The sequence below is a fragment of the Numida meleagris genome, chromosome 1 (genome assembly GCF_002078875.1).
Source record: "Numida meleagris isolate 19003 breed g44 Domestic line chromosome 1, NumMel1.0, whole genome shotgun sequence".
NCBI classification, from domain to species: domain Eukaryota; kingdom Metazoa; phylum Chordata; class Aves; order Galliformes; family Numididae; genus Numida; species Numida meleagris.
The window spans coordinates 57498801-57516539 of NC_034409.1; the positions used below are offsets into that span (position 1 = coordinate 57498801).

The window sequence follows — 17739 nt, forward strand, 5'->3', positions numbered from 1 at the left end:
CCAGCTCAAGTCAAAGCAAGTTTATTGGGGTGAGATCGGTTCGGGCGTTATCAGATGGAAAACTTTTCTCCATCTGAGCACCTTGAAGAAATACACAGAACACCAAAGCAGGACGCCAGCTACAACAAAAATCCTGAAGACGCGGGAACGCCTTGCTAAGGGCAGGGCCTCAGAGCAGCACCGCACGTACACGCGAGCTGCGGGGCAGCTTGTGCTTGCTCACAGCACTTCTGACACTTCTGGAGAGGGGACAGAGCTGTTTACAGGAAACCATTTGTTCCAGGGGCCTGCCACCCCCCGCCCCCGGCGACGTCCCCTTCCCACCCCACCTTTCATCACAGCTTATTTCACGCCCGGGCAGCGGCCAGAGAGCCCATCCAGGCTGGAATTTGAAACCAAGCGTCTCAGACAGGACGGCTGGGGCAAATGGTGCCGCCATCAATTTTGGAACTCGGTTTCAGGGAGTTTTGATTCTATTTGTACAGGGGCTAATGAGTAGCTTGGACGTGAACAGCAACCCCAGGGCATAATTCTGAGAGCCTGATGATAGATTCTCAGTCCCCTGCTCCAATTATATACAGGCAAAATTGCAATGGGAATGAGAAGAGACAAGAACAGGATTTCAGGTCCCCCGTCGGATTAATGGTATCATTTTCCCAAGCACTGACACCTTTTGAGGATTAGCAAAAAAGGCAACAATCACCTCCACCAGGAAAGAAAAAGACTTAAAAAAGAAGTATAAAAATGAAGTAGCCGAGCTTCCGCGTAAGGAAAGCTGTGCCCAGAGCCGTCGCTACAGGAGCAGCGATCACCAAGCAACCGTTCCATACAGTAAAACCATAAGGCACTAATCACATTCCGCTCGTTACAATCATCGCATGATTAAAAATTGACATTCATAAATTAAAAAAAAAAAAAACAAAAACAAATCACCATACATGTTAAAAAGGCAATTTTCCCATTAAAAACAGTTTCAGATCCCCAGTTTCAAGAATTTTCCTGCCCCCAGCCCCCACCAGGCATCACCGTGCAGTTATTTTGAGTGTTTGATCAAAGTTCTGCTGGTTAACACGTATCTATCACACAAACATCCCCAGGCAAAAGCAGAAGACAATTTGGTGAGAACTTATTCAGTGATCCTATGAACATCACCATCAGATGTCAGAGGTGTCAGTCAGCCATCCTGCTGGCTGCAGTACTGTAAAATGCTTAAATACTCCCATCCTAAGAGCAGTCACATGATTTTGGAGCTCGCTTGCATCTGTATTCCAATGGACTACTCAACTTCAGAACCCTAGAGCATAAGGCCCCCTACGCAGCCATAGTGAGGGGAGCACAGGGGAGACAGCAGCATTTGCTTCTTGGTACTGCTCCATGAGGATGCTTCAGTCCCCGTCTGGAAGCCCTTGTCTAAGAGCAGCCAGGTCCCTTAAATTCATCCCATTTATCCCTTGCTGGAGTTGAACGCAGTTGCCCCAAGAGGACGGAATCAGCGACGCTCGCTTCCTTCAGAGGGGCAGCAGGCAATCCCGTTTTGGTCAGTATTGATCAAAATACAAAACACGATCTGGTAGTGAAAGTATTTGTGTCCCATTGCTGATCCCCAAAGCCGTTCAAAGTTCCTTTAGAGGCAAAGGATCTGTTAAGGCTTTTTCTCAGAGATCACTGTAAAATATTATCTAAATATTGCACGCTATTTGTCTGCTTAAATATTTAAAAAACAAAATCTCATTTCCCAGAGATTAGTAGTAATATTATTAATAAAAAATGCTAAAAAATAAAAATAAAATGGAGTTAACCTCTCCATGCAAATCTACTGGAATATGAGACAGTTATTAGCCAGGACAGCAGATGTCCATCTGTGCAGAGATTTAGCAACAGGATTTTTGAAACAAATGGACAGCACAAATTCCAAATATTTTTGCCCTTTCTAAAAGCTACAGTGATTGTAAATTGAGACTACCAATGAAATGCACTGTATGCTTTCACCGGCACAACAAAGCATCAAAACTCATCGCAAGACAGCCTCTCTAATGTCAGTTTTAAACACCTGGCCTGTAGTCAGGACATCCAGAAATAAATAAGTGAGGGAATAGCAGTGAGAGCACCCAACAGCAGACCCTGATATGACTGCTGACATGGAGAAGCCTGGTCAGCTGGGACAACCCACCAGCCCTGTGGATTGCCCAGCTTCGAGCGGCAGCTCCACGATGCGGATGGTCTCAGGACTGGTATTTGGTATTGCGATACTGAGCTCGCAAAGGCCGGTGAATCGCAGCTCGCAGAACCATTCTGAATTAGTCCAAACCTGGAAGATGTAACCAACAAGTCACCCAGGGGTCTGATTAGTGTCCCAGCCGTCAGGTCCAGACAACAGTCCTTCTGGAGGAAAGCAGAAGTCACTCAGCCAGCGTCCGCAGGCGCCGCTCGTGCAGAAGCAATCTGATCTCCCTCACTATTAATGGTGAAATGAACAGGATTGTTGAACTCGTCTGCGGAAAGAAGCATATCCAGGACAATCAGCACAGGGCAACAATAGCTGCAGCCATCTTGCACTCCAGAGAGCGCTCAAGGGCTCCACTGGAAGATTCGGGCTAAAAGCTGCAACAAGATGCACAGCGGTCAAAATGCCTGAGCTTGCAAAGAGGCTGCTATGACTTCAGCTATCGTGATTTTCATTCCGGGAAGAAGCTGAGCTCTTCACCTCCTCAGTAGCCTTCCTCCCAGCCATCTCTGCTAGTTACCAATCCAATTCCATTGTCAGCAAAGATGCAGAGACAATTCCTGCCACTTCCAGTAGGGAAGAACAGGTGAAATGAACAGTGTTCAACACTGCGGTAATGATGAGGAGATCAGGGCTTGAACTGCCCCCTCTCCCAGTGCTGTATCAGGACAAGGCATTTTAATTTTAGTTTCGAGACCCTCCTCGCTCGTTCTACTAACCTTCATGGGCTGACAAACAAGCAGACAAGCAGCTCTCTGAAAACATTAAGAATGACGTAACGTGGAGATGAATGAGGAAAACGTCCTGCCTTGGAAGTCAGGCAGGCAGAATGAACTTTGGGAAACGCATACAGGTATTTTTAAGTAAGTATTTTTGTATGACTGCCAAAACCCCCATTCCTGTTGAGCAACGTGACTTTAAAGGATCCAGAATGAACCTAGTTGATTTACACAGCCTGAGGCAAAGACACACCACAGACCACTCTGATAACTGCATCACAGCTTGCAGCTACTACAGAAGTAGACTGCATGCCTAGGTCACCACGTTTTGGTTCTCAGAAAAACTTTCCATCGCAAACTGAACTTGACAAAAGAATAAAAAAGGGGGGGATTTCTTACCATTAGAATAAAGAAATAGAAAACCCACATCCATCCCAGGTTCTCTTGGATCAGAGACACTAGATACTGAAACAGAAGAGGAGAAAATGATTCAAACCGGGAAGATAAGCATGGCTTTCAGACATCGCTCTTTCAGAACATGTGGGCTGTTAACACGCCATAAAGAGCTGATCACAAAACCTTCCAGCTGATCTTTTCCTGTCAGGGTAGATGACTCAGGACAGCAGCCTTTCTGTGTAAAATCCCGTCTCAGCAAAGCAGAGACATCACCCTGAAGCTTTACAGTAACTCACAGCAGCGCAGAGACAGAACTGAACTACAGCTTCAAGGGTGACAAATTGACTGCGCTGAATACAGGGTTTTTGCGCAGAACACCAGGACATAAGTGGATGTAAGTACTCTCAGAAGAGCTAAAAGCTCTAGAATGGCTTATGAATTAGACAGGACACATTTTTAAGAGCTGTGCAACTACTAACTACTTAACCCTTCATCACAGGCGAGACACTTGAGACTGCAGTCTGTTCTGCACTGCATCCTTCTTCTATGGGACTATACAGTCTGTAAAAGAAAATGTATTCCCTATTAGCAGATTTATACTCAATTGCTGCACAAGGGCTTCCCTTCTTCACCACTGGGTGTATTAGCACAAAGCAGGATCTGAATTTCTAACACATTCATTGTGCATTTGCTGTTACTCACACACCCCCAGAATGACATCATGCTTGTCTCTGCTGAAATAAATGCCATGTTAGAATGGGAGGCAAGTGGAATTTTTCGGAACTGAAGACCCAATTTTTATGACGACCTAAGTTTCAATGGTATGCATGGGGGAAGACAGGAACACTGAAGACAACATAGTAAGAAAACTGAGTGCAAGAGTGCACTTTAATATGTCCACAAGGCTCTTGTAATTTTCCATGCTTAATGGAGCTAAGTGGCGTCACTCCTATGAGACAGTTGTATTTATCGGGCAATAAATGACAAGCACAAATCCAAATCCCCTCAGAGAAAAGAAACTTGTACGCCTTGCCTAAGCCATTGGTACTGCACCAGCACTACAGAATGCCTGGAATAGAACTGGCTCCGATCCTTCTGCCGTGCCCGCCCATCCCAAAGCACCACTGTGTTCTCCCACAAAGTTAACGCTTGTATTTGAGAAGTAAAAACGCCCCCAGTGAGCACGCTGTCTGCTTCCTCTTCTGCAGCAGTCTGCACTTCATCATACTGTAAGGACTATCAAAGTAAGTGGTGCCAGATTTACGGGGCGTAAGAGGCATCCACAAATAAAAAGGGGAACCACAAATAAGAGCAAAACGGAAATCGCTTTGTAAACACTGTAACATTCATAATGGGTATTCTAATTTTACTCAGTCCTGTAGGTAAAGTTGTCTGTAAGCAAAGATTTTGCTGTTTCCTTTGAGCAAAAAATCCCTCACAAATTGCAGAACATTTTATTCACCCTCTTTGTGAAGCTGACCTTTTCTTGCTTTTTCCAGTTCAGGACATGAATGTCTCAGACCCACTGGATTTAAGAAACTGCTCTAACGATAGGGCTAGAAATACTTAGTTTAGTTCTTAGTTAAACTTCTTCTGCTGGATCATAAAACACACCGCCACGGTTGTTTGTTAAATAAATACCACACATACACACATACACCCCCTCACTCCATGCAACAGTGGAGTGAGCTAGCATCTGTAACAACAACAGACCTTTCGTCTCCTTTCCCGTGCTCGTTTTCCTTTGCAGCCTCACCTGGCCCACCGCAGCGCCAATGCTGCCAGTTCCGTCCACAATCCCTGTGACCGTTGCCAGAGCCTCGCTGCTGCCTCTCACCAAGTCCTGGCGCCCCAGGTCAGCAGAAATTGCAGAACTGATCATGTTAGAAGGGCCTCCGATGAAAAATCCTGAAACAAGGTCAAGAAAACAGCCTCGATGCAAGACAAGCAAGGGGACAGATTCTCAGCAGAACATTTTCAAAACACAGATTCCAACAGGCGCAGCTCGGGAGAAGGATTCAGCCTAGGACCAGCGATCACAGACTAACTGCAGGTTGAAGCTGACCCTCACAGCTGAGGAATACAGTCCTGACACACCTCACAGATCTGCAGTATGCACACACAAATTGCCAGCAAGCACATCTTCATTCAACAGCACAAGCTAGGTAATCAGATGCGGCCCACTGCAAGGAGCTGGGATGCATCAGATTGAATACAAAAAGCTACTGTTTAACAGTGTGCATACACAAACCCTCAACATGAAGCACACACAGATATGCCCCCCATGCCACAGCCTTGTTTTCCAAGGGTTGGTGGTGAGATGGAAGACAAAAACTCCACAGGACAGCAAGTTCTGAAGTAGGAGTGTTTGAAAAGAAAGGCTCTATTCACGCAGGCTGATCTTAATTCCATAACACAACATCATACATCTGGCAGCACAAAAAGCTCGTGCCCCTTCACAGAACACAGGGCATTCAGGGCCCTGACAAACACCCTCAAACCTGAGTTGCAGCTCACAACTTCGTATATACATATATCTACTTCTCTGCTACAGACTATTGCTCCCGCAGCGCAGATAGCAGCAAGTAGCATGTGTCTATGCCCCAGACATCAGTTCAGTGCCAGATATTTTGGTAGAAATCCACCTCCATCATACCGAGCCAAGGCAGACCCCTATATTTGCAAGCCATTCTTCTATGTAGTATATATTCCATACTTCCCTCTGTTAGAAAATTTTTCTACAGGTATATTCAAAAAGTAACATAATTTGGGCCTCATACTTTTACTCTTTCTGCAAAGCTAGCAGAGATGACAGCACACACAAATGCATTACCACAATCTAAGTCTGATTTTTCTACAGTGTATATATACATACATTATATACGTATAAAAATGTCTATTGGCATAACAGCGGCATTTTAGACCATACCTGTAATTGCCATGATCACAGCATTGATAGGTTTGCTATTAGGAGAACCTGCAGGAGAAAGAATGGTAAGTCTAAGTAAAACAAATGAACTTGAGAACGTCATTTATTTAGGCACAGAAAGAAGTATGCAAATAACCAGTTTGAACCACCTCTTCAACTATCTACAAATTAACAGTAGCTTCTACACGACCACTCTTCCACAGAGGTTAGTTTTGCAGCAAACACAGCTATAGACAGAAGGTCCAGAAGTTCCCTGACAGCACTTGACAAGCTTGTCCCCTATTTCCCTATTAGGTTTGCCTGGTTCTGGGTTCCAGGCCTTGTTGTGCCTTTTTTCCATGACACAGAGCTTGCTTGTGTCAGAGGACAGAGGACTCTCCTTGATGCTCCTCAATAAGAGAATTATCCCTCTGTCTTTTTGCAGAAGTTAGATTCAAACTCTCCCAACATCAGGTATTTCCTTCTGCATTTAAACAACCTCTTCCACACATGTTGCAGTTTCCAAAATCTTGTTTAAAATGCAGAGATTTGATTTGGAGGTAATTATGACTGCAGTAACTTTGTGTTGCATGTCTGAGTCTTCTGCATATCTTGCTCAGCTGTACTTTTTGAGTTGAGCACCAGACAACTTGACCTCTGGCTGCTCTGCTATCTAGTACAAGCTTCAAACTTCATCAACAATAATATTGTATTTGCTTCTGACTCACTTTTGACAGTAACGAGGTAGCAAAAGTTCTGGCAAAACTTCACCGAACTCCACTAAACCCAGTCTTTGCTATCTAATGGTTATACCTCACTGACTTTAAATTGAGACGATTTGAGCAAGCCAGCATGCCTCTGAAAAGGTACACTTTACAGGTCATGTACAGCTCTGGCAGTGATTTTTGTCCACAGATCTCAAAGTGCTCCATAATAGCTAGCCTGTAATGCCACGTCATTTTAAAGGAAAATACAGAGGAATGAAATGACATAAAAGTGAGTCAAAGCACTCTGGAACCACTGAAGAATACATCTCAGTGTACAAACCTGATGCTCTTTGAAGAGCTTCATAGATGTTTCTGTCTATATCAATTTTCCTGACAGAGTTTTTCTAATAGCCAGCCACCAAGAGACAGATCTACTATAAAGGAGGCAGGAACTCTTTGATTTTACCACTTTCAGAAGAGTAAGAGGTAAAGCCTAAGAGCTTCTGCCTCTTTGTTGTACATATATATTCTTCAGCACAGATCTTCCCCAGATTCTCTTTCCTCTTACTACACAGACATGCCTTACATTTCCTGCTCTGCCAGTTGTGGTTTTGATACAGCGACAGTGCCAGAAATCTCACTGACACTAGAGAGGGATTAGTACCACAACTTGTCAGCGTAGGGAAATCCGACCACTCAGAAAATTCTTTTCCATCTCCTTAATCAGATAACTGATTTCTTCCTGTGCAGTGCCACACATGATCTAAAATACACCAAAAGGCACCACCATCCTGGCTCAGGAGCAGCTTCAAGACCAGAAACTGTAATTAGAACAGGCTGTACTCTGGCTTTCTCTAAGAAACACCAAATGAACGTCTGATCACTATGCAAAAAAATCATACTCACGGCTGTATCCAAAGAGAGAGCCTACAGCACAGAGCAGGCTAAGTGCTAGCACTGGGGCTCTCTTCTGTAGCACATCAGAAATCAAGCCCTGGATAGTTCCACCTGAAAAAGAATAAATCATCATCAGGCTTAGGATGCTAACACTTGAACAAAACCAAGCCGTTTCACTGAATGCAGAGGTCTCTTGCCCTCTGATTAATGCGTATTTTCTCTATAATCCCAAAAGCGACGTCTCCTGCCTTTACACCTCAGACACAGAGACAACAGTACACAAGCTTAACGTTGTGGCTGGTTCCCTTAACAGAAAGGGCAGGAAAAGGCAGTTCTTTTTCACAGGGAAAGCATTAAGCACTCAGGGGGCTCACGCTCCCTGCTGTCTCACCTGCTTAGGGTAGGTGCAGCTAATTGCAACAAATGTTGATAGCTGACACAAATCACCTTATGCATCACCGCTACCTCCATAGGAACTGCTCCTCTGGTAAGAACTACAGTGTCTGAGAAAGCCTAATTTAGAGAAGGCCGCAGAGGCAGAAAAACTGACACTGAAAAGACCCAAACTAGGACGTATGCTCTAGGAAAGCTAACTGGACTAGGTAATAAAGCAAGAAATTGAACACGGGAGTGTGGAAGCCTAATCACATAGACAGTATGTTCTTTATTCTGGAGGACTAGAGGCAGATTTTGCAGCCAGCAGAAAAAAATGCCACTCCATTTTATTTCACTGAAGATAACAGAGCTGTGCCTGCTCTACTGAGCTCTGTGCTGAGTCTGTTCTTATAAATACAGGACAGAAGTACAGCACTTCACAGCCCAGACCTCACCTCTCCCTTGAGGGTACCTGTCAGAAAGGAAGCAGCGAGCAGTTGGGATGCTGTTGTTTGTACATGGCACTTTTCAGGAAGTCCTAGCAAGTAAAGAAAAATGCCTGCTGGGGGTAGTGTCTAAGAACACGATAGCATCCTCTAAATCATATGTGAACTATCTGGGGGACTAATATACTCTGCATTTTAGAAAATGGCCAAGCACAGACATACATAGGAAGGTATTTATATATACAGCAAACAGCTAGATTGCAATGAACATGATTGCTCCGAGCTGCATTTGCCGTCTTTCACTTTCAAATGCTAGCAGGGCAGTTGCAGATGTCACCACTCCCTTGCTCACTCACCTATGATTCCTCCCACATCATACCAGATGGAAAGCTGGTCAGCTTCTGCTTCTTTCCATCCAAAGTTGTTGCTGAGGTAGAAAGGCAGCCAGAAGAAGAATGAGTAATTCACCAGCTTCAGACAGGCATAGGCCAAAGAATACTGGAACAAAGAGTGGACCAGAAAGCAGTTAGCACTTGAGAAAAGTAAAAAGCATTCCTGCTTCTTCCCATAAAGCTCTGTACTAAGCTGAAGCTTTCAGGGGGAAGTGCTTCTGCATTTCATATAAGAAGGCAGCATCATGAAAGCTTAATGCTGAACATCAAAGGGAACCCGGGAATACAAAAATCACTGTCAAGAAGGTTATTTTCTTTTCACTAAATGCAACGGGTTAAAATACTGCCAGTGCAATCTTGAGAGGAACTGACACAAGGCTTCAAAAAAAAAAAAAAAAAAAAAAAGAAGAGAAATTTAATTCACCTTCTAAGGAGAAGGGAGTTAACCATATGACAAGAAACAAGCTTGAAATTTAGTCATCTGCACAATATGCTGAGCAAAATTATGTGAAGTAGTTCCTCTGTGCTACTTTTTGTTGTTCAGAAGGCTCACCTGCCTACAGCGCCAGGACAGAGAAAGTTTCATTCAGAGCCGCCAGGTTCATATGCCAGGACAGGTTTATTCCAGGAAAGGTTTGGCCAAAGCTAAGCCTCCACGCGCAGCAGCTGAGACAACCTCCTGCTTTGGGCTGCTGAGCTCAACTTGTCCTTAGCCAACAGGAAATTCCTTCCATAGATCTTTCCTATGTGGCAAAGGATCCTTCTCTGGGATTGCTGGCCCAGCATGCGGCAGGATGAGGCACACTATTTCTGTAACCCCTCCTGATAAACACTGACACAGCACTTCAAGGGATCCACACTTGAAGAGGTAAATGAGGATGAAGGTGAAAAAAATTACCTGCTAGGATCGCAGCTTTTGAGAATGTACGCGCTTGAATTTTAAAAAGCAGATTATTCTGACACAAAATCAGCTCTTCTGAAATTCTTTTAATACATGAACATTATCAGCTGTCTTTGTAACACCCAACTTTCACCACATACGTAAGACACAGCGATGTCAGAGCTCTCCTGCCTCTGACTGTGAAGAACTGCACTGCACAAAGGTATTTATTACAACATGCTTAGAAGCTGTCAACCAGGTTGTCTGACCAATTCAACACTGAATTTCTGAAGGTCCAAGGGAAAAGTGTCTTTACTAAAACTCTTCCAAGCATATGACTCAGCAGGAGAAGAAAGGAACTACAGAAAAATAAAATAAATCTTTGCAGGATTTTAACAGATCATTGGAGGTTCTCTAAGTATTTGGTTTCTCACTCACTGATTTGACAAAGAACTCTGACATAAGATAAAACTCAGACTCAGGGTGTTCACGTTGCTAGGTTAACACACAGAACATGCTCCCAAAATCCCAAGCACAGAAACAGCAACATCAGTTGTAGAGCACCTCCTTATGTGCCGGTCAAGGAAAAAAAGTCATGCTGATCAAGGCAGCCTCCAACACTGCTAAGAAATGAAGGTTCTTTTTCTACCACTCAATTCTTAGCACCACCAAAACCAAGCCAGAGTTTATATGGCATTTAGCCATATTAAGCAAGAACTCAGGATGACTACATTTTCTTTTGCCACCCCTCAGTCAAGGTCTTACCAATGGAACTGTGGCTATATAAACACTGACACCCATCCTCTCCTAGATCTTATGCTGCCTTAATCACAACAGCCAACTGCTTAGCCCCTTAAGAGTACCTGACAATATCACCCATCCAGTAGTTCTACTTCGTGATCAAATCCAAATGGTTCACACTTATTACTGAGTCAGTCACCCCACCTCCTTCAGTGTACTGACTCTAGTATTCAGGGGGCACAGAGTCCACTTGCACAGAAAATTAACATTACTTTTCAGTGGCTGATTAATTTTTTCAACTGGATCAAATCCATGAATTGGGCAATACTGCTGATGCAGAAGTACAAGTTTTCACACAGGGGACAGGATGAGGACATGAGGAAATTGCATCACCATGCCTTGTTTCCAGTTATCTTTTTAAAAATAACTACTTTGGCTCATTACATCACCATCACATTGACTAAGGCTTTTTCAGGCCAGCCTTCTGTTCTAAAGCAACTAAAAAAAGCACACCCGAATATCAGTGCCACAGAGTCTAGTGTGATGCTCTGCTAGCAGGAAGAATTCAGCTTCTCAGAGTAGTCCAGCTTCCTCAGCAAGAAAGGTAGCTTGACTCACTGCCTCCCTTCTAAATTAACCAGCAAAAAGAGCAGGATCTCTACGGCCCTCGTTGGCTCACCACGCGCTCTAAATGAAGCAGGAGTCCAATGGGAACAGCAACATGCAACCTCATGCCAAGACAGTATTACAATGCATGCACACAGAGATAACTGCCCCAGTCCCAAGGTTTTAACAGGATAAGTCGTCAAACGTTGGTAATTGAAACACACAGTCAGTACATTAACAATCACTTCAATAAGTGCAGGCAACAGAAAAAGTCACATTTATATTTAAAAAATAAGAAATCAGATCCCACTCGAGAATCTGTGTTCTCACCAGTACTACACCTGGAAGACAACAAGCCTGGAAAAAGCCAATGGCCTTTGGCTGGCTGTCAGTATCAGCTGCTTGAATAGAGTAATTGCCTTCATCGTCATCTGCATCATCATCGCCCATTAAAGGTCTGTTGGCATCTTCCTCGACACTGCCTTCTTCGTCTGCTCCAAGCTCAGGAAGGCCTAAGTTATACAAGGGATATGCAGCAGGAACAACGGACCACAGACTGTTCACCCTCTCCCCAGTCTAACGCCACACTCGCTTCTTTTGAGCAGTTCTCCCGTTGAGAAGTTCCCTTGCTCTCCCATACCTCCATCCTCCTTTGGCTTAGAAACATTTCTAGATGGTGTCCTGCAGAGTCGACAGGTTCTATCCTTTGTCTTCTAGCGCTCTTGAAAGCATTCTGTCTGATCCTGGTGTTGGCTTTGTCTGCTCTGAGTGTCTGGCCATTAGTTTGAAAGCACAACAAATGAGCGCATTTCCCCCCTTACTCAGTGGATGGGATCCTTGAACCCAGCTCCTGGTTACCACCTCCACAGTGCATGGAGGCTGAGTGAACCACTACCTACTCAGACAGCTGCTGCCTGTTAATGCTTCCTCTGGAGTGGAAGGCTTAGGAACTGCTCTGAGCTTTCTGGGCTGCTGAACACTTTTATGAAGACTCTTTTAGTGCTACTGACTTTATAGGCTTTGCAGGCACCTGGGAAACTTCCTCCATGTCCCTGTCAAAGCCTGAAGAGTCTTTTGTTTTCCAGTTATACTTTAGCTTGCCTACCATCTTCTCAGAGAAGGACCATATCCTGCCTGAGAGCTGTTTAACTGACTGCCGGAAACCTGCACACCAAAAGAATTTTCTCTTCTTTCTACACAGCTAAGGCTTGCCATAGTTCTTTTCCATACAGTAGCCCATTAACAGTTTGCTTACTGTTTCTTAAAAAACTATTGGTTTCCCAGGTGAAGGAAAACTCCGAATTAGGCATATCCTAACGGAAGGATTAGAGGTAGGCTGCTTTATTTTGGTTTTAAAAAATATCAAGTCTCCATACAGACGATGCACAACGGCATTTAGCATGATTTTTGGTAAGAGCATTTTCCATATTAAAGTGCAATGCCATTTTGTAAGAATCCTGAAGATTACTGCTGTCAGAACAAGCAGAGATTTTAGTACTACATGGAAAGCTGCAAATCTGCTTTCCATGAAAGGACTGAAATACTATAGCCTTTTTTCTACTTACCCACTTCCTTTGGTGAAGTCAGGAGCCCACAGAAGACGATAACTCCTCCGGCAAACTGGACTGAGGCAGTCACCAAGAAGGCATACTGAAGATAAATAAAATATATATTATTTTTAAAAGGCTTTCAGTCACTTGGGCTTCTTTGATCAGTGAGGATCTCTCTACATCCTGACCCTGTCAGAGAGTAAATACAGCTACAACTCAGACTACATCCATAAAACATGGAAACAAGTGACCTCTGCATCTCCTGAACAGACTTGGTTCTATCTAGGTGACGGAGGAAGGAGCTCACCCAACACAATCGCAGATCCAGCTACACTGGAAAGCACTACTTAAAGCAGTGGCAAATTAATAAACTGAATTCAGACCAGCGTGCTCAGGAGAGTCTGTTCAATCAGGTCTTGAAATCCTCCAAAGGCAGACTCTCCAGGCTCAGGGACCTTGTTCCAGTGCTTAACTGATTTCACAGTGAAATGTTTTTCCAAATTCCAGTCGACACCTTCCCTGATTCACTTTATAGCCACTGTTATTTGCTCACTTACTGGGCAATCCAGAAAAGAATCTGACCCTGATTTCTCATCGATCTACATACAAACCTTGAAAGGCCACTATTCGGTGCCCAATAACATTCCTCTTCTCCATCCTGAACAAGCTCAGCCCTGTTTGTCTGTCTGTGCACATCATGCGCCCCAGCGTGCCGTGGTTCCCTGTGTTTAATTGCCTGCCTGATGTATTACAGTAATATAAAGCAGGCCTGGCCTCTTCCAGGCAAGAAGCTGTATCTCTGTATCTGTCAGCTACTCAGCAGCAATGAACTCACTTTAGTGAGAGCCTGTGATGGACATGATTATTTAAAGAGCATTTTAAGCCACTCAAATCAGAAGAGAATACACTACTGCATTAAGGCTCTCCCAAAACATCAACCACGTTGCCAAGAAGTCTCAAGTTCATTCCTCCCAAGTCTGAAGGGTCAGGAAGGGAATAAGCCTTCTGTTCTGCCCCTTGCTTCCTACCATAGAATTACATAAGATGAAACTGAACATTCAGATAAGAAGAAAAATATTTCTACTATTTTTCAAGACAAGAAACTAACCTCTGCATAACCCAGTCGGACATGCAGCCCCAGCTAGAAGCCAGACAGCAATACCTACCTCGTAGCCATACTTGAGAACGCAGGAGGCAAGGAACGCCCCAAGGATATTTCCCACAGACGCACAGGCACTCCAGAGTCCAAACACAAAACCTCTACTGCAGAAATGGAAGAGAATTTGGAGAGGAGGACACAGGGAGAGGTGATATTAGGAGCAAGACAGACAGATAACATTAGAATGAACTTCAATTTACTTATAAAGTTACAACATTCTCCCAGCCCACTCCAAAGAGAATCAAAGGTCTCTTAGAGCCAAAAACACAAAGCAACTTGGGGCACCAAATAAATAAGCAAGAAATGTTTTGTCCTGAAACACCTGTATTACAGCAGAGATAAACTGGCTTACAAGCTATGACAGTAGCTCATCAACAGCATCCCCCAGTGACAGACTCAACACTCAGATAAGCCATTCTCCACTTGAACTCTTTAGTGATAAGTGGTCAGAACCAGGTAATCCAGTGGCAAGACAAATTGAATTTAGCCACTCTGCACTATAAACATTTTCAAGTTTGCCCTTGTGTCTTTAGCACATGCAAATGTGTTCATACCAAACTGTTCCATGGCTCCAGAATAGATAACAGGAACAAGTAAGGCATCCCACACAACTTTAATTCTGACCAAAAAGTTGGCAAACAAATGTTGTGCCTTTTTGGTTTGAGGCTTCCAGCTCAGCCAGCTACTCAGCAGGTCAGAGAAGTGAGTCACTGCAGAAATCTCAGCTTACCCAGCTTTTCCAAACCAATTGCCCATGACAGCAACCACACAGGGCCAACCAGTGGACTGTAGCAAGCCATTCACAACCCAGAGACAGCAGTAGAACCACTTGTTGTAGAAACGCAACCACTCTGTGAGTGTGCCGAAGAAGAATACCTAGGAATAACAGTAAGAGATAATAATGCAACAGAAAAGAAACCACGAGGCTACTCTTGGAAGCTGAGAGTGAGAAGTAAAAGTATTTCACGGAGAAGGTCCCCGGCAGAGCCCAGGCCAGAGGCAGGCGTGGTGTTGTTTGAGCAATGGCTCAGAGCTAACAGCACCCTCTGCTGAGCCACCACAGCACCAGCTCTGGAGCCCAAACAACCCAGGAGACAAACGCATCTTTTTGGCACTTCCACTCCAAAAGACTTATTTTTGTAAACAACTCAGTCAGAGCCAAAGAAAGAGACAAATACTGTTAGTAACAATGCTAACAACCCAGCGGCCTCTTGATTTGTTACTGTACTGACATCTGAAACCACAGGTCTCTATGTAAACACGAAACCTCCAGTAGCTCTTTATCTTCGCAAAAATGAACATCAATAATTACAGCCAGGTTTCAAATTACCACAAGCCCTAATCCAAACTAGCCAAAATAAACGCACCGTGCTGGATGCATGTCTGCCTGTGATCACGTGTTGGCAGAACGCAACAGCCCACAGTGGGCTTCATAGCCGATGGGTAAATCAAAAGCACTCCACACGGTTTACATCGCTTCAGTGGCTAGAAAACCACAATGAGATAAAACTGATTCATGCTCATCTGCAGCAGCTCGAACTTGAAGAATGCTTTTGTTTTCTGCAGTCATTCATTTCCGACATACGCCCTGCTGCCAATTACAAATAAGCAGATGAATGCTTAGTATTGTTAGCACGCCCTTTAAGGAAGGCAGCAAAAGCTGCATTTGCAGGCAAAAAAACAGATGCCAACATACGTATGCTCGGAGAACAGTTATAACACCAGGCAGCCCCAAAAAGTCCAAATACACTGATCTTGTACAAAAGCTATTCATCGAGTCTCTAGACAGTGCCTCAAACATAGGAATTTCCTTCTGACACAGTATCCATAAATAGATATTTCAGGAAGAGCTGAGTCATCCAGTAAGCGCACTGAGACCACTGAGGTACAGCTACAGCTCTAGGCAAGGTTCACATAGAAATAGTCTCTCCTCCAAAAATAGATCCCTATCCAGATACTCTAACAGAGGTATTTCTAAATCACACCAGTATGTTCTGACTTACCACCAGAGCAGACGAACACATGCCAAAAGACAAAACCCAGCGTAAATTCAGGCGGTCTCCAACAATGCCACTCACAAAGAGACCCTGAGAACAAAACACAACAGCAAGTAAAGCTGCCAAATGGGCGTCTGTGATCTGCAAGAATTAAAGTGAAGTAGAAGGGGCAAGCTGACCCAAATGTTTCTATATCAACTTACAGGTTGGTTCTAACCACTTCTTCTGCTACCAAAAATATCCCTGCTTTTCCTAAGTTGTGCATTCAATTTCTTATCTTTAAAAATTTCAACAGAGTTTTTAGAGAGATACAACTACCCCTCCCACTACGAACAGAACCAAAGGAAGAAAACTGCTCCTGAACCAAGCTTTTTTACTGCATTAGTGCTAGGCAAGTCCAAGAAGATTCTGTCCCTCTGCTCTAAATGTAGTTGCAATGATCTGCATCAGGTTCAACCAAAGCTCAGCAGTGTTGCATTAGTTTTACTCACCACAGCATAGGAAAACAAAAAAATAGTGTCCAATGTTCCCAAGAAGAGAGTTGCTTCTTCTGCATTTGGAAATAAATGGTTGCTGTTCCAGAGCTACAGAGAGAAAATTGTAACAGGTAAACAGGGAGAAGCACAGCTCATTACATTCTTTTCGATGCAAACCCCAACTCCAAAGCAGAGGAGCATGTGGCCCCAGCAACCTCCTATTCTTCCAACACTTTAATTAACAAATTAAGAACAATTCGCATGTTACATACTGCAGAAAATGCCCAGTGCCATTTTGTTCCACTTCTAAATGACAAACTAGCAAGTCAAGTGAGAAATGCAACCTCCACCCGGATCAAGACAAGTGACTGGAAAACAAACTCAGCTTCTAACAAGTGCACAACTGTCGGACAGCCTCTTACATGCAAACACTGATGATTATCTTAATGAATAATACAATAAAGACATATTCTGTTTTATGTGCTGTGTCTCTCCCGTAGATATCTTTCTGTCTTCACTAAATGAATAATTCCCTTAAAGTCTTTGTGGCAGCAACCATAATAAGGCATGGCAGATCAGAAACAGAAAGGAGAGAACACAAAAGGAATGCAGGGAAGAAACAGACTGGCTAGAAACTATGCACAATGAACTTCAGTCGCTAATTCTTTTATTTTTGTGTTAACCTACATTCAGTATGATCAAACAAAGGAAAAGGTTCAATTGTCCCCAATCTAACATAAGAGATATCAGTGGAAAAAAGCAAGCTTTGAGGATGACTTGAAGAATGAATAAAGTTTATTAGGACAACGCTTCCCCCACACTTTATCCCCATTAGAAAAACAAGCAAACAATCCAAACCTGGCCTACAAATGCATCGAACTCAACTTCTGTCAGTTTTAGTTTGACTCTGCCTCTCCAGAGGAACTTCCTACACAGACAGCCCACTTATACATCTCCTTAGTTTAAGAGACTTAACTTCGATATGGCCAATCAACACAGCTTCTGTGGAAGACTCGTGTGTCAAAGAAAACTAATAAAGCCCTTGAAAAACATCTGCTGCCACTCGAAGCCACCAGCACCTACTTAGAGCAGTAGATCTCAACTTTTAACAGATTCCTGGAGTTCCACAAGCTATTAAGTGTCTTAGAAAGATAAGAGAATCAGATCTGTTGTCATTAGGCTTAAATACATTATAAAACCCCCAGACAAGTTACAAGCCTGTGACGACTGAAAAGTACAGATCTAATAAAATCATGGTAGAGTCAC

General features: G+C 43.7%; 1 protein-coding gene across 4 annotated transcripts in view; it reads right to left on the reverse strand.

Moving 5' to 3' along the window:
• Window positions 1-17739, reverse strand: part of SLC37A3 (solute carrier family 37 member 3) — a 21491-nt gene continuing 3752 nt past the window's right edge. For all 4 annotated transcript variants that reach the window (XM_021388102.1, XM_021388117.1, XM_021388095.1 and 1 more), the window contains exons 4-15: window positions 16489-16581; window positions 16004-16087; window positions 14731-14876; window positions 14008-14104; window positions 12857-12941; window positions 11622-11803; window positions 9029-9170; window positions 7861-7962; window positions 6269-6316; window positions 5096-5247; window positions 3343-3408; window positions 1-2492 (exon numbers count right to left, since the gene is read on the reverse strand). In XM_021388102.1, the coding sequence (XP_021243777.1) occupies window positions 2400-2492; window positions 3343-3408; window positions 5096-5247; window positions 6269-6316; window positions 7861-7962; window positions 9029-9170; window positions 11622-11803; window positions 12857-12941; window positions 14008-14104; window positions 14731-14876; window positions 16004-16087; window positions 16489-16581 (1290 nt within the window). In that variant the 3' untranslated portion in view covers window positions 1-2399. The remainder of the gene's footprint in view (window positions 2493-3342; window positions 3409-5095; window positions 5248-6268; window positions 6317-7860; window positions 7963-9028; window positions 9171-11621; window positions 11804-12856; window positions 12942-14007; window positions 14105-14730; window positions 14877-16003; window positions 16088-16488; window positions 16582-17739) is intronic.